At 36.2% G+C, this 17,941-nt stretch overlaps 1 protein-coding gene across 1 annotated transcript; it reads left to right on the top strand.

Annotated features, from left to right (window-relative positions):
• The first annotated feature begins 7,816 nt into the window (after positions 1 to 7,816).
• LOC107688409 (homeobox protein Hox-A9a-like) lies at positions 7,817 to 9,343 on the top strand. The gene is made up of 2 exons (XM_016486067.1): positions 7,817 to 8,541; positions 8,830 to 9,343. Exons 1-2 carry the CDS (start codon positions 8,025 to 8,027, stop codon positions 9,066 to 9,068), a joined length of 756 nt encoding a protein of 251 aa, XP_016341553.1. The 5' UTR covers positions 7,817 to 8,024; the 3' UTR covers positions 9,069 to 9,343.
• The last annotated feature ends 8,598 nt before the right edge of the window (positions 9,344 to 17,941 follow it).

Genomic DNA, 17,941 nt, shown 5'->3' with positions numbered 1-17,941 from the left:
ATAAGGTCGATAAAGAGTCCAACTGGTTCGTTAAAATACCAAATTCTCTGCAGGTGTTCCGACCGAACTGCCTTAAATTTAGACAGTCACTAAAACATTCCACAACTTTGACCGTTTGGAACAGAACACGTATTAAACGTCCACTGTTCTTATTATATTAATCATGATAGTGTAAAATATGATGGTATTAAAATTTCCCTTTTATCACTGAACCAACAAGTTTATGGCAAATGAACTATGCTCCGTCGATTAAGAAATCCATTAAGGATATACCAACGACGTTTTCGCTTACATCTTTGAGCAAAATTATTAGATTTTTTTTAACAAAAATGGCCAAGCTAATTTATTGCCAGCTGTAATCAAGGATTTATTGGTCTCAAAAAATGACGCACATCGTTAATTTGAGCTTTCAGCGATGATTGAACATTAACTGGAGAACATAACAGGGACTATGCTGTCTGAACAGCTCTTTTTTTCTCTCCCGTTGACAAATTGAATTATGTAATTTAAAATGGTGTTTGTAATTGTGATACATTATCGTGCCTTTCCGCATTAGGACTTCAGTAACAGCATGAAGAGGTGAGAGCAGGCGGACGGGTATAGTGTTACAGTGCGTGTGGACTATTTGTCTCTAGTGCAAAATAAATGCTTCCGCTGATAGCAATAAAATGTGAGATTTCTGTTCTTGAGTTTCTCTTACAGCGAACTCGATCTTGGGAACAAAGAAACATGGAAATGGAAGGGTTGAGTTTATCTGGCTGATTCTGGCATTTCAACTTTGGTAGGTATAGGCATAGTAACTAAAACATATAGGCCTATCAAATGTTAATTTTAGATCAACAAATATTAAATGGGTACAAAATAGTAATGTCTGTGCACGTTATAGTGTAGTCCCCAAATTAGGCCTGACTTCATTATTAGACCTAGTCTAGTCTATTTCCCACTCAAGTCTATAACCACTAATTGACACATAAGATAAATTTCCTTAGGTTTGTTGCCTTAAGCGGGTGGATTACATATGGCCTGTACTAAAGACAAAAAATATACAACCACAACCAATAATAACAATGAGTTTTTATATAGCTCTATCACATTTTTAAACTAAATGTTTGATCGAGAAAATTGTAAAATAAGCTGAGATAAGTTCACCCTTATTTTAATTGTTATAGATAAAATAATATTAAATAAAAAAACAACTTGAAATGTCGAGAGAGATAAAGGGTCAGAAATATGGGCATATATGGTGGAATTCCCTTTTTTTAACGTTTATTTTTCAACTTGAATTTGAACAAGCCAGTGTCAGTGTAAGTCTTAACGTGTGGTTTTTGCAAAGATACCATGAGTTGTCGGTGTTTTGTTTGTTTTGTTTCAGCATGTGGATGTTTAAAGGATTCGATGAAAAGCGGTAGGCCTACTTTTTTATTGTGTGCACCAGAAATCGCAGTAGTGTTATTTTACTCCAGACATTCTAGAAATACTTAATATTAGTTCAAGATTTAACATCTATGTTTAGTTGTTATAACACGTAGGCTGTTATAAAGTGACTCTCCCTATTTCGAACTATAAATTAATATTGAAAATGTATGTGTAATATCTGTTTGTTCGGCTTTAAATGCATGCTTTAAAACGTTGTGTATTTTTCAAACACCGAGGGTGAAAGAAAGTTTGTGGCAACCCGCAGTTTCACACATGCACACATGTTTTAGCTCGTGCGGGCAAGGTTGCGTGCAGAATGGTGCATAGTTAGAGAATCTAGTCGTCCCACATCTGTTCTCTGCAGTCCAAACGTTGCTGCTACACTTACAGACAGGTGACGCAGGCCTGGTGGGGGTGTGGCTCTTGATGTTTCTGGGCTCCTACTGGTTGAAACGTGCACACTGAATTGAACAAGGGCACCTCATCACACCCAGCTTGTCAAACGATGTAAATGACCACCAATGAGCTTTCTCATGCACTATCCCCAAAACACTTCCCGGTAATGGCGGGGGAAGTGTTAGCGCAAAAGGGACTGAGTGTCTTTTAGATTCCGTAATTAATAAACGGACTAACCCTGACAGCTAGATCAGCATCAGCAGCTGGAGTTTGGCATATTACTTCGAAAAACGACATTACTTACAACCCAGCAAAACGTCAGACAAATGTGGCTGCCCAAACCACAACTGTGTCTAGCATGGCGATGTGGTTTGGAGAAGCTCGTGTGGCATCGTTAATAGTACATTTTGCTTCTGTCCTCAGGACATCAAAGAAGACGGAGCATGTTGTATTTACGATCCACGGAAGTGCACTGAAGTAGCAGCCAGCCATAGCCTACTGAGTGAGGATTATGGTTCACGGGATGCGTCGGGCTTGTGTTAGGATCCGATAGCTTTACAATAGTTTCTTGCAGGGATCAGATATTAGGCTATCAGACGTCGAGCCTATAGTCACTAATGCAGTGGCTGCTTATTTAGACTTCCCTATAAGAAAGTATATTCAAGCGAACAAGATGGAGATGGTATTAGTGTTATCAAAACGCCGGATGACAACGTTGAGAAAAAAAGCAAAGAAAACGCAGCACGTTCGGGAAATATGTCAGACTTGACAGGGGTGCTAGGTGCTAAGTGCCAAAGGTAAGGTAGCCTAATAGGTCTGTTATAGGTCTGGTCTTTAATATGCCTTTGATACCATTAATTTATTAGCCTACTAATATACTTCGAAGCCATTAATGTATTCATCTGGTGCAGAGACTAATGTATAATATAAATAGCTTGTTAATAATAAAATAAAAGAATAAAATGGAATTGAATAAAAATCCAAATGAATTAATTGAATGGAAGTAATATATTTCCAAACATTTACTGACAGAATAATACTCATAAACAACATAAAGATAAAATGCTATACGATAGAATATGCATAGCTCAATAAAAATGTTTAGATAACGGTGTCGATCGAGTGAGGCGTTAAATAGCCTACTATCAATGTACATTAATATAAAAAAAAATGCATGTATGCCAAAATATGCTTTAAAAAGGCGGTATGTCACTTTTGGTTAAAAAAAAAACCGATACAGAAATATTTCGATATTCCTTTCCTACATTTTTCTTTTCTATTCAGAATCTTGATCTGATGTTGTTTACTGTGTTTTATTTTGAAACTTGCAACAACTCCCACATTTTATTATGCAGACCATAAAACAAACGCTGTCCCATTTTTTTTTTTTTGTAACTAGCTTTAATAGATGTGCTATAGGCCTATCTTGTATACAGGAAACATACAAGCAGTGTTCTGTAAACTGGCTAACGGAAGACTTGCCGGAAGAAGCGCTGTCCTTACACCAAACAAAAAACCTTAGAGCTGGAGAAGAAGTTCCTCTGCAGTCTACAATATGTACTTGACTCAGGAGCGCCGTCTAGAAATCAGCCGCAGTGTGCACCTGACCAACAGGCAAGTCAAAATATAGTTTCCCAGAACAGCCGTATGACAATGGAGAAAATGACCCGGTGTTCTGACGATTTGTGCTACCTTGTCAGACTTTGCTACCTCCCATTAAAACAGTGGGTAGTACAATTCGACAACGAAAATGCTACCTGTAAAATTATGGTTTATTAACGTCTACACCTACCACAACCCTAAACCTACCCTTACAGTAATGCAAATACAGTAATTATGTGTTATATTCGCGGTTGTGGCTTGCACTCTTAAAAATAAAGGTGCTTCAAAAGGTTCTTCAAGCGATGCCATGGAAGAACCATTTTTGGTTCCACAAAGAACCATTCAGTCAAAGGTTCTTTAAAGAACCATCTCTTTCTTACCTTTTTATAATCTGAAGAACTTTCTTTCGCCCCAAAGAACCTTTTGTGAAACAGAAAGGTTCTTCGGATGTTAAAGGTTCTTTATGGAACCATTTAGACAAAAAAGGTTCTTCTATGGCATCGTGAAGCACCTTTATTTTTAAGAGTGTAGAAGGGATACAGCTATAGCAAACCAACAATAAATATTTTTTTCTACCTATTAGATTGTGTTTTATTAAAGTCTACACCTACCCCAACTCTAAACCTACCCTTACAGTAATGCAGATATATTAAATATTGTTGTTCAACATGAGAAAAAGGACGCAATATTGATGTGCGCATGCGCAGTAGGATAATCTGACGGGTAGGATAAAATGTCAGGACACCTGTCAAAGATAATCTTCGAAGAATTCAACATTTATATACACACACACACACACACACTTGATTTCTTTTTTTCTTCGAGATTGTTGTCTGATTTTATGAGGTTTATTCCAGTGTATTTTTGGGAGAACAATAATAATGTGGTATATTTACCAAAGTATGGAATGTAAATGATTTGCCATGCCTTATGTCTAGTAGTAGGTATGTTTAGTATGCTAGCACTGTGCAAAAGAATCAGCATAAATAAAATGTAGATTATATTGCAATTTTTTAATTGTAATTGTATGTATTATTCTTTTTTTTATCTTAATGGTACGCATTATTCAAGAATAATGTAGCTAATACTTTTAAATATTTTGAAATTGTGTGCCCGCATGCGCTTTATTTTTATACAGATTGTTTTTGGCTATCTACTACAACATAAACTACGTGCAAAGGTGACGTCGTGAAATCAAATCTCCATAGGCTAAACCGTGTATTTTGCATAAGGAAATGGTAAACTATTAATATCTATCTATCTATCTATCTATCTATCTATCTGTCTATCTATCTGTCTGTCTGTCTGTCTGATGGTCTGTCTGTCTATCTGTCTATCTACATCAATTAAAAGGTCGTTGGGTCGTTTATACGATGTGCGGCGAAACAGAAATAAATTATTTAGTGTTCTGGCATCGGATAAAGAATGTGCTTGTGTATGTGTAAAAATTTACACATGTAATGTTGGTTTTCAAGTTTTCAAGTTTACATTTGTGCTTACTTGACCTTTGTTGAGCTTTGCCGTGAAAGTGTTTTAAATATATGTTGTAGCTTTTTGAAGTCAAATTTCGTTTTGCAATGAAATTCCCCGTTGGCGGAAATGTATTTAAGCATACTTCAGCGAATTAAGGGCCACAACATGTATACACACCTTAGTATTATGGCGACTTTAGTCTGCTTTTGTGGTATTTTATTGCTGGCTACTTTATGAGGCTCGTCACTTTTCTGAGTGAATACCCTCAGTACAGACTAATAGAGGCAGGAATAAAGACGTTCGGATTTCAGGCGATGGAAAACGGTTTTTTGGTACTCCGTTTCATTTAAATTAAGTTAATACAGGTAAGATTCTATTCTGACATGAATAGTCTTGGCTGTTACGAAAAATGTATGTTGTTTGATAGAAAATGCAGATTAAAGATTAGATGAAAGGTATGCCGGCGATTTGTAACCATTAGTTGTTTTGTCTGAAGAGTTGAACCAGACTGTCGAGTGGTTTAGGTAGTTTCATGTTGTTGGGATTGTATATTTAAACTCTGCAACACGAAACTGTCTTAATTGCCCCAGTTTCATACGTCCGTAACATAAGATCTAGCCTACTGTTTTTCACCTAGTGGACATCGAAACAGTCCCAAATCATTTAAATTGCTAGTATTACATGTAAAGCATTATTGTTATTTCAGAAAATGCCTTTTGAACACAGTCGCTGTGAGTTGTTTGATGTTTTAATTTTTGGACTGAATGTAGACACTAATTTGTCGAACTCAATGTAGACAGTACTTGACAAGGCCTCGGTTACGTCCAATACACGGCAATCGAGCCTTGTCTGCTGTAAGCAACAGCGACCTCGGTGGCGTGCCACTGAGCTCGAGAAATTACGTTCCCCGGCTTCCGCCTAGCGCCGTGAGAAGTGGCTGAACACAAAGGGCAAGATTGGCTTTATGGTGGCACACCAGTACAGCTAAGGGGAATTTATTTGTGCCTAAAAAGCATGAATAACGCCTATGGTAAAACTCGGTTGTGTTAACAAACACCCCTTAGCAGTTTACGGCCTCAAAGGGCCATGCTGTTTCCGTCTCTGTCTTCTTTTTGAGAGCTAGCTTCGTTTCCTGCTGTAAAATAGTAAAATCCTTCTGAATGCCCATCTGGTAATCACTGATGAACTATTAAATAGTGTGAACAATTATTTAATTTTTTTTGGGGAAAAAAATCATATTGTCTTTGATAGCCTATTTCTGGAATTTCATTGTTGTAGGAGGCTCACAATTATGAGCCGATGCGCATTAGACTTTATTTTATTTTTTATTTTTTTTGTACTTATATGTCTGTTGAAAATAAACTTGATTAAAACATTTTAAATGGCAATTACTCGTTTTTACTTGAGATTCCTTTATTGTATTACGTTTTTATGTTAATTTTGTTTGCTTGTGCCGGTAAATTCTATAGTAGGCTAATAGTTAACTTATTTTAACAGCGTTTTGTTTGGCAACCATAATTTATAAATAAACGATATATAAATGGAATCCACTTTCGTATAAAACGCACAACAACAACATTTATAATAACAACAACCTACAACAACAACAACAATAATAATAAAAGTATATACTTTTTGCTATATTCTGCTATTATTATTATTAATAATAATAATATTAGTATTAATAAAAGCTCTTTCATTTTTTTAAGTGGCACTTACATTTTCTGTACCAAGTCACTTTGAATGTCATAACCATTTTTACGCTGTCTTTACGATTGAGCAGATTAATATAATTTGATAAATGTAATGTAGTAATTGCCAAATTGCACGTTTCCATTTTCATCGTATTAATCGTATTCTTTATGGATTTAGTGCTTTATTTGAGACATTTAAGGCTTATGTTTGGCTGCGACGTGTATTTTTCTGGAGCAGTTTTTCTGATAGAAATTTGCAAATATAGAAGATTCTGGACAATCAATTCGAATAATTTGTATCGATATAAATAAAGTTATTTCAGTCAGTCATTACAGTATATTATTAACATTCATAGTGAACATTCTGAAATAATATACTATGTGAAGAGTATTTTAATGCATAAAGGACAAAATGTATTTAGAAACTACTGGCATGCTATGTATATATATATATATATATGAAGCTGACCATGGTTGCTTCCGTCTGAATCCAGGTCGTCGTGTACACTGTTCTGTAACCATTTTATTTCAGTGGGTAAATTATCTAAATTAGAACCGCACAACTAACACGTAGAACATCTATTATTTGCAGTATACATAAAACAGGACCTTCCTACCATATAGTGTATCTAATCCGTCTCGATTTCTTTGTCATAGTGTCGGTTTGATAAATTTCTGGCCATGTCTCCTGTCCATGTTGTTTGTCTGCAGAAAGCCTGTATAGATTTTCTAGTTTCAAATGAAGTCAATTCACATGAGACAGAACATGAAATTTTGTAAACTACATCCTTGGGATTGTGCTTTGAATCTATAATCTAAACAAATTCAGATAATATTTCTTTTTTTTTTTCTTTAAGTGTTTAAATTTTGTAAATACACTCTTAAAAATAAAGGTGCTTCACAATGCCATAGAAGAACCTTTTTGTCTAAATGGTTCCATAAAGAACCTTTAACATCTGAAGAAACTTTCACAAAAGGTTCTTTGTGGCAAAATAAGGTTCTTCAGATTATAAAAAGGTAAGAAAGAGATGGTTCTTTAAAGAACCTTTGACTGAATGGTTCGTTGTGGAACCAAACAATGGTTCCGCTATGGCATCGCTGTGAAGAACCTTTTGAAGCACCTTTATTTTTAAGAGTGTATGCCTGTTTATTTCTTATAGCTCATTCGTTGGTTGTTTTTACAGGAGATTAGAACTAAAGCAATCTTTTTTTACTTTTCTTTTTCACAGAAATTCCATTTATTTATTTTTTGTTCTGTTCCAGTGGTCACGTGTGCACATCACCCAATCAAATGGCAGTTTGCTCTCAATTTATTAGCTGACTGGAGCTTGGTGAGGGGGAAGTTGCCTCTCCATTTTCACAGATTGTTATTTTGTGAGCGTGTTACTGTATGTGCGTGTTAGTGTTTTTATGTGTGTGTATACATGAGCGTGCATCCCTGCCATGTCGACATCCGGAGCTCTGACAGGATATTATGTTGACTCTCTTGTTATGCCGGACAACGAGGAGACTCGCTTCTCCTCAGGTTCAGGTCTCATTCAGCACAGGCCCTCCGTTCTACCCACAGACCATACAGAGCTCGGTCCCTGCACATTCCCGGTAAAGCAGCCCGTTTATGGTGGCTCGGGTTGGGGCCACATCCCCACGCATTTCTCCAGTGGTGTACCATCAGTGTATCAGCCGCATACGCAGCCTCCAGTAGCTGGGGATTACGTGCAGTCTTGGCTCTTGGACTCTGCATGTGGGCTGCCTCTCACTGAGCTACCGACGGTCCATCATCACTATCATGCCAAACCTGATACAAACAGAACGAATGATAACGACACAGAGGCCAGTTCACATGCCGTACTCCCTTCTGGAGACTTCAGTAACGGAGGGTGTTCTACCGACACTGAGACAGTATCTGGCCGGACTGCTGATAAGGGAGGCGATGTAGAGGAGAAACCGGGCGCTGATCCAGGTAAGGCTGGCCAAATGGTGGGATATATGAGTGCAATTATATTAAACTTATGTTAATCACTACTGATAAATTCATGTGTTTTAACCCGATTCTCATTCTAGTTAAATGCTGTAAAATTGTTCGAAATATTTACTTCGGTTTAGACATGATTGTTAGGAGGCCATGAGATATGTTTGGGTAACTGATTTATGCCATGGTCTGGATTTTAGATAGGGTTTTGTGTTAAAATCATTATCTACTCGCTTATGATTTCGAAACCCTCATTCCCTTCCCTCTACCTTTCCCCAGACAACCCTGTGTCCAACTGGCTTCACGCGAGCTCGACGCGTAAAAAACGATGCCCTTATACTAAGCACCAGATCCTCGAGCTGGAGAAAGAGTTTTTATTTAACACTTACCTCACGCGCGACCGGCGGTACGAGGTCGCCCGTCTACTGAACCTCACGGAGAGACAGGTCAAAATTTGGTTCCAAAACCGCAGGATGAAGATGAAAAAATTAAACAAAGATGGAACGAAGGACGACTAAGAATTAAGCTCATCGTGTAGGTGAGGATGTGAGACAATCCATCCTTTAATTGAAATGATAATTTCGTGGGATATTACATTAGGCCTAGGTCTTGTGTTATTCAAGCATTTTCTTAAAGCATGCTTGAAACCAATAGTTTTATATATTAGGCTATTTGGATTAGGCTATTGTTTGTCATAAGTGTTTCCATTTTAATGAATACGGCAGTAATCTATTTTTCAGACGTATGTTTAAATACTCGCTGACGCAACATTCTTCACAATTCCGTATTTCATTTGGACCAAATTTATTAGTAATTAATTAATATGTCAGAACTATATGTTATTCCTCTTTACTTGTAGTTAGTATATAATTTATGTATTTCGGGCCGCAATTTAACAGTTTTCTTATGTTCTGTAGCGTTTCCTAAAGTTTTACTAGAAAAAAAATGGGCCCAGGTTTATGTAAAGTTCATACACTTGTGTACATGAGATCATGTACCCTTATATTATTTCCGTTCATATGTGCCCTTAGAAATTGTTTTGTTTTGTATTGACCCTTAATGACATTACGACTACCTAGTCACTTCACTACCTATTTGTTTCGAATCGACCAAAATTTTCATGCCATATCAGCCGTTATGATATTGGGTGAAGTCTGCGAACTTCAGGGAACAAGTAAAAATAGATACTGAGCTGTAGATAAAAGCACTGTAGGCATATTTTCAAATACCTCATGGTCTGTTGACCGTCATATCGTTAGTTTACTTAGTTTTTGTTTTGTTTACTTAAATTTCTCAGATGTAATTTGTGAATTTATTTATTGAATAATAAAAGCATTTCATATTTCCAAACAAGTCTCCCTTAGATTTTGTAGTCCTCGTGATATTTTAAATAAAAATTAAGTACACTCTTAAAAATAAAGGTGCTTCACGATGCCATAGAAGAACCTTTTTGTCTAAATGGTTCCATAAAGAACCTTTAACATCTGAAGAACCTTTCTGTTTCACAAAAGGTTCTTTGTGGCGAAAGAAGGTTCTTCAGATTATAAAAAGGTAAGAAAGAGATGGTTCTTTAAAGAACCTTTAACTGAATGGTTCTTTGTGGAACCAAAAATGGTTCTTCTATGGCATCGCTTGAAGAACCTTTTGAAGCACCTTTATTTTTAAGAGTGTAGAATGATGTATTAAATTACATGTAAATATTTATGTAATTTTGATCGATTTTCTTGTAGTTTCCAGGCAGTTGTATTTTGCATCATGAGAAAATAAATATTTAATTTAATTTTTGTTGAATTATTTCATATTTGTATCTGATTATTCATTGGTTTATTTTAATTAGGCTAATAGATGCTATGTAAACATTTAATAAGAAATATGATGACCGAATTTTATAGTGCAGCCGCTGGAACAAAAAAACATGTACACTGAAAAAAATGATACTTTGGACCAACCTAAAAAAATTACTGTAATTTGTTACAGCTAAATTTATTAGTTTTTCTCAAACTATATTTTTGATTTGGTTGAAACTTTAAATTTTAATTTAATATCAATCAAAATAGTTATTCTACCCAAGATAAAAAATTACATTGAAACAAAGTTAATGGACTCTTGAGGAATGTGTTCTGAGTCCAGGCTATGCTGGGCGAGTTTGTACTCGGGGAGAACAGGCCCGTAGACCGGTCTGACAGATGAGGTTGTTAGCTGCATGCTGCTATAAAAGACAATTACTGCTATAACCGTTTATGGTGTGCAAAGCGCTGTGAGGCGAGAGAACGCAACACAACAGAGATATTATGGGACTCGACAGCTGGGGCCAGTGAACAACGCATAATGTGTGTCTGAATCTGTGGAATTAAAAAAGCAGACCTATCGTCTTGGCCTCCATGATGAGGTGCTTTTGCTCAACGTGACGTCTGTTCAAACATACAAACATTAAAATGTAAAAATTAATATGTTTTATATTATATAAGGCTTATATAATATATAAGTTACTGAAGCCATAAGTGGTACAGGTATAGCGGGGGACTTTGACTTCAAAGTCCTCACCACGGAGACAAGGCAATGAATCGCAGACACGGCAACAGACATTGGCATTCCATTTTCAATGGCTTTATGGCCGTCCAGACACAATTAGACCGTTTCCAAAGGCCCGACACCCATTTCGAGAGTTTTTTTTTCTTCAGTCACCCTTCGCTTTCAGAAAGACTCGACTACGTGCACAAAAAGCCAGCTATGCTGGGCGAGTTTGTACTCGGGGAGAACAGGCCCGTAGACCGGTCTGACAGATGAGGTTGTTAGCTGCATGCTGCTATAAAAGACAATTACTGCTATAACCGTTTATGGTGTGCAAAGCGCTGTGAGGCGAGAGAACGCAACACAACAGAGATATTATGGGACTCGACAGCTGGGGCCAGTGAACAACGCATAATGTGTGTCTGAATCTGTGGAATTAAAAAAGCAGATATAGTCTTGACCCCCATGATGAGGTGCTTTTGCTCAACGTGATGTCTGTTCAAACATACAAACATTAAAATGTAAATATGAATATGTTTTATATTATGTACGGCCTACTGTATAACCAGCATAAGTGGCACAGGTATAGCGGAGGACTTTGACTTCAAGGCAATGAATCGCAGACACGGCAACAGACATTGGCATTCCATTTTCAATGGCTTTATGGCCGTCCAGACACAATTAGACCGTTTCCAAAGGCCCGACACCCATTTCGAGAGTTTTTTTTTCTTCAGTCACCCTTCGCTTTCAGAAAGACTCGACTACGTGCACAAAAAGCCAGCGGAAATAATCTCGTTTTATTGGCCTCTGATTGCAGTTTGCCCTACGGCACCCTTTGTGTAAGTCTATATACATGGTGAAATGGAGGCGTCAGTGCAAATTCTCCAGACGTTTTAAAAATACTGATGAAAGGAAAATAATGAAAATCTTTCATATTCTGGCTTTCATTTGCAGAAATTTTGTCATAACACCTTGTCTAATCGTGGACAGCATAAATAAAACCACTCTATCGTCATAGTAGTTCCCTGCGTTTTTATACAGTCTGACCACTTGATGTCAGTAAAATCTCAAAATCCTGAGTGTCCCTACACGTATTTTCAGTAGCTTCCATGTTCCCGCTTTCTTTAAGTGTTCTGTAGTTTAATTTTTGTCTGATGAAATTACAAACAAAAAATCTTGTTGATGCTCCCCGTTCCTTCTTTTTCTTTCATTATCAAACCATTGTTACGTGTAAAGCAATAATTACAACGTAGGCCTACGTTTTAACACTGAAGCAAAATAATTTTGGTCATGTCATGTCATGTCTGGTTTATAACAGTCTCGAATTTTAATTAGTAGTCGGGATTAAAGTAGTACTACTAAAATATGTATTTCTTATTTCTATAAGACATTTTCTTTTTCTTTTTTGCATTATGTATTAATAATATTTCGTTTTTATGATCAGACTCAAAACTGGTATCGGTAGTGCGGACTGGAAAAGATGAATATATGAAAACCTATGCCTATATTTAGCTTTACCTTGTGTGCTCTCTTGTGAAAATAACCTAACAGACTTGTAGAGCGTAGACTATCTGATTTACATTTAAACATCAAGCTTTTTTAGTTTTTTTTTAGTTTAAGCTTTTGTCACTTGAAGATTTTCTTTAATATGCTCTGATAAACTTAAATATGTTTTAAATAAGAGCTTAGTTTGCTATTATTTGGACTACCCTGTGTTTTATAATTGGAAACGGGTTTCTTATGGCAGACTTAGCTTCAATAAATGTTCCTTACATAGGATTTTGTTTAACGTTCCCACAGTATTATTTGTTTTTCTTCCTTTTTTTCTTTTGTAATTTTTATTATCTTATTATTCAATATGCATATATATTTTTCAAAGAAATAAAAAACAAACAATAACAAATAACAATTGAAAAAAAATCTAATTTTTGTTGCACTTCCAATGTATCTATATTTGATCTTGTACAATCATTTATCTTTAAATTATCTTTATTTTTGCCAAATCAATGCATTTCTTAAAATATATTCGGAAACAATACTTTTCATAAGCTGTTTTTGTTGGAAATTACCGTTTTGACGTGTGAAATTCTCTAAATCTGTCAAAAAACAAATCTGACACCTAGTCTTATAATTTTGGGGGCACAATATATTTTGAAATACAAATTTTCATAAAACTCGTGATCATCAGCGGTCCATGGACTAATTTATAAGATTACCTACTGTTATTACAAGCTGATGAAAAGGCAAAAGCAATACTTATTAGCTGTCCAGTGCTTGCGGAGTGATCATGTGACTTCATGGGCCCAATGCCAGAGAAGTAGGATTTAATACGAACTCCGGCTATAATGGGATTGTATATCACCCTAGCTCGTAAAAACGACACCGAAGATTCCTGCTCAACAACTCAGCAGGATGAAAAAGTATATGAATTAGAATTAAACTGGAATGTCTTACAGTCATCCGCAGCGCGCACTCACTCCTTTCTCTTCAGCGCCGGCCAAAAAATGTTGCTTTGTGTAGCCTACAATTTGTCGTACAGGGGGAAATGACTGTTTCTAAAATATTACTTAGACATGATGTGGTCAAGCTGCGGCTCATCGGGGATTTAGAAAGGACTTGGACATCTCCCGCCCCAAATTCATATAGCAAGCATAAACGGACAAAACCTCCCGAATGTGTATCTTCAAATTGGAATGTAACGTATGACTTTCACGTTTATTTGAAACAGCTTGTTGTGTATCTGGTGTCAGAGGCTGCAGAGACGTGTCCTGCAACTATATCCTAAACCATCGACACAGCTGTTCATGCATGCGCGAAGTCGTAAACGTTTTAATGTCTGGGCTGTGTGGTAATAAATTAATTACTCGGTGTGTCTTAATTTAGAGGATCCCCTATGCGTATCTGGTTGCATAATTGATTTCTGTCGTTGTGTCCGCTTCCAAGATTTATAGCATACCATGTTAAAGAAACCATGGATTCTGTTTCTTGTAACTACTGACCGAGATCTACTAGATCCCAGTAATATAAACTTTCATAATGTAATAATAAATGTATTAATACAAAACCAAGAACTTATTTTAATTAGTCATGAGCGATGACGTCGCCCTAATTAATAAATCGTCACCACTGCATTAATGAAATGCAATGCATGTCTCTCATTGAAGCAATCGTGTAGATTAAATAGAAATGCATAAATACCTTTAGACCTAGGCTATATTTCGATCATTACCTCTGTATTGACAAGGTGCCAAGCCAACATGACATCAACGGAAGGCCCGCTGTCAGAAAGACTCAGGAGGGGACACCAAATGTGAAAACTCGTATATTTGTGCATATGTTGTATAAACACGTTCAATTAGTCACATAATTCAAATAGCAACAGCATGTCTTTATAACATCAGTATGAAGTTTCTAAATTCTGGGAACATATAAACTTAACACCCCAGTGTTAATGTGGACATTAGAAAGAACACTGGTCGTATAATGACAGCTTTACAACTAAATAATACAAAATATTTTTCCCTTGTAATCCTATGCACTCTTAATAGACTTAGACTGCAAGTGTTAAACATACATTTTAAAGTAAAACATATTGTCTAAATATTGTGGTCCGTTCCTCCGATATAAATATTTGAATATATATATAATTTTTTTTGAAGGGAGAGTAAATTATCCTCCACAATTGGAAACTTTTTTATTATTAGCATATATGAGTATAGCATATTTAAGCAATATTTATTTAATTTGGTGTTTATGTGGTTAAATTAATAGCAGTAAAATACAAATTCAAAATCTGATGGAAAAAAAGTTGTTATTTCACTGTAATGCGGATAAATCTATAGTTACTTTTCCTATGTGCTATTTGTAAAATGGCGCTTGGCTGCAAACATTGCTTTACCAGCCCCCACCTCTGTCCTCTTCCCTAGAGAAGCTATAAATCTGTTGTTGTTTATGAAAATTTACTACTTTGCCGACCAACTTTATGAGCTACCTCTAGCTCCTATTGGCTACCAGTTGGTCACGTGTTTTAAGGCCACATGAACGTTAACTTTTTATGTGTATGCATCCCTACCCAAAATAAAGCTGCATTCTTCTCCTGACCTTGCTTTGTCTAGCCTTCGTTTACCTCCGCTTTTCCACATTTCGTCGGTTGTTAATTTCTTGTCTTTTAATTTTGAGGTAGCCTACTATTCTACATTCACTGCCATCGAATTGGGCATTGCATTGGAAGTAAAGAGAGAACTGCTCATCTTGTTTGGCACACTATGAGATGATTAAGAAGCTTTCCGAAGAGCTGTGAAATATTTTTCGTCACCAACCTCTGTTTCTTGCCTTCGTGGACCAACATACACACTGAACGGTAAGACATGGGGATGTTTTGATGTCATGTAACTGCTCACAATTTTTTTTTAGAAAATTTTAGATTTAAAATTAGGTTTGTTTGTTTGTTGTTCTGGATGGAGAGGTCGTCGTCGTCGTCGTTGGTTGTCCACAAGGCTATATTGTGCATTAAAAACTATAGGGTATGTCAAATAACTTCACTATGCAGCCTAAACGTTTCAAATATTGGTCATGTCTTGATAAAAACAACTTAATTAAAAATAGAAGGCTGATTAATTAAAGTTATATTCCTATTTGGAACAGATTTTATTGCATATAAACAGTATTTGTATTTGAGGAAGTAGGCTACCTCTGTGAGAGGGTTGTGCAAATCAGTATGTATGTCGATGTAACAGTTTGTTGAATTTGACGATATAAGCATTCAGTGCATCGCACTTGCGTTAAAGGAAGAGCTGTGGTGTGGTCCTTGTTTCAGAAAAGTTTGAAGTTCTTAGAAATACAGTCTTTTCCTCAAAAGTTTCATATAGTTAGGACGTGCACAATAAAGAGACAGACTATGCAGTCACCTGCAGGGCAACTGCAAAATTACACCTAAACTTATGACTATTTGCCATATATGTACAATATGCGGTTGGTTTTACAATGTGATTTTAAAATTTCAATTCAAATTCAATTCAAATTTGTAAAATTTATTTTAATTTATTTATTTATTTATTTATTTTCAGCAAGCAGAACGTAGAAATCTTCCAGAACGCTCTTTAGAGCTAACATCCATCGTTATCAGGGAAAGGGGACCTATAGATGTTTAATTTTTATAGGGCCTATAAAATCTATAAATACAAAAGAAGACAATTAATAAGAGCTGGGCATAATTCTGTAGCTCTTCTATTTTAATGACGAGGTAAATGGTTGTACATGCAAACCACCACTAGGTGGTGATCTACCACTTTTTTGGCTGCACAAGCAGGTTGATGTGAAACGGCAAGGAATCATTCCAGAGCCTACAGATTCCAGATCCTTGACAGAAGACAGAAAATGGTCTTGTCAGGTTGTTTGAAACATCTGCAATATCAGAGTGTGTAGACCTCTTGGTATTGCAACAGTCACAACTTGCATGTTGAATTTCTGAAAATTAAGTATTTAATTTTCTTTTATCTGTTATGTTTAATCTAGTGAACTGTAGGCCTATACATTGTGTAGACTGTTTGACTCGTTCTGAAAAATTAATTTCTGTGAGTTTTGTTAATTTAGTTTTGTTAAGCCATGTGTGGGCTATAGCCTATAGGCTACACAAAATGTAAATAGGCTTAAGTATGTTCGGAGTCATTAAATAGTTTTTTAGGTTTGATTTTTATAACAACGTTTTCGCACCACATTTCACATTTAAATTATAGCTGCATCTCTGTTGGAGAGGCAGAAACCAGAATGAACGAAGCCCGGTCTCATGAAAATGCGTATCAATAGCACGATTTTCGGTTTCTATTTGGCGTGGTATTTATATGCATAAATTGACTTTGGCGTGCATGTGATATCACGTGTTTGACGTGCATATAATACGCAGTTTTGACGTACATTTAATACGCACTTACCCCACACCCCTAATCCTAACCATTTTGTATCATATGCAGGCCAAAGTCAATTTCTGCGTATAAATAATACGCCAAATAGAAACTCGTGGTATTGATACACACATTCATGAGATCGGGTTATATTACCGGAGCTGTCGGGTCTCAAGGTGCTGAACTAGGGCCGAAAATAGCCAATATCTCAAGGACTCTAGCAGTAAATTAAATTTAAGCACAGTTTAATTTGTTCAGACTATTTATTAATTAATTTATTTGCAATGTTTCTTGTTAAATAAGTGCTATTTTATTAATATATTCCAATATACTTGAACGAGAACACTGCGCTAAAAAGTGCATTGTTAAAATTCAGCTTTACTAACACTTTATTTGGGCCTACTTTGATAAGCTGAAAAACAGCTAATTGTAGATGAAGTATATTGGAATATATAGGCTTAAGTATGTTCGGAGTCATTAAATAGTTTAGTTTCGGAGTCATTTAAATAGAAGGATTTTCATTTTAGGGGGGGCTCAGCCCCCAGTGAGGGTGAATAAGCCAAATTCAAGTCTTCATGATCTCACACACACAACCTGTATACTACAAACACAAAATGTTATTGTTTGCATTTCTAGTATTCCTTATCTCAAGTAGGCTTATGCAAAGCTCTTTGCCACATGCATTGGAATATGTATTATATTGAAAGTTAAATTTTCAAATGAAAATAGCAACATGATCGTTTTATAAAATATGAGTTCATATGTGCTTCATTTTATGGAATGGCTATAGCCCCCCTAAGAATGGCCTAGCGACGCCCATGTTCTACATATTGCTTAGGTTAAAATGTCTGTTACAAAAAGCGTTTTTATTCAAAGCGTTTGACCAAGGATCAGCTGCTATTTTGTCGCGCTTAGCTCTTTTCGTCATCATAACATTACATCAGATGCTGATTTCCCCCCCCCCCCCCCCGCGCTCCCTC

The sequence above is a fragment of the Sinocyclocheilus anshuiensis genome, unplaced genomic scaffold, assembly GCF_001515605.1.
Source record: "Sinocyclocheilus anshuiensis isolate Anshui unplaced genomic scaffold, SAMN03320099.WGS_v1.1 scaffold209, whole genome shotgun sequence".
Classification (NCBI taxonomy): domain Eukaryota; kingdom Metazoa; phylum Chordata; class Actinopteri; order Cypriniformes; family Cyprinidae; genus Sinocyclocheilus; species Sinocyclocheilus anshuiensis.
This window is presented reverse-complemented; position numbering and strand designations above follow the sequence as displayed.

Coding starts and splice junctions, on each gene's coding strand:
- LOC107688409 (XM_016486067.1), top strand. CDS start 8,025: ATGTCGACATCCGGAGCTCTGACAGGATATTATGTTGACTCTCTTGTT. Junction 8,542..8,829: donor GAAACCGGGCGCTGATCCAG/GTAAGGCTGGCC, acceptor ACCTTTCCCCAG/ACAACCCTGTGTCCAACTGG.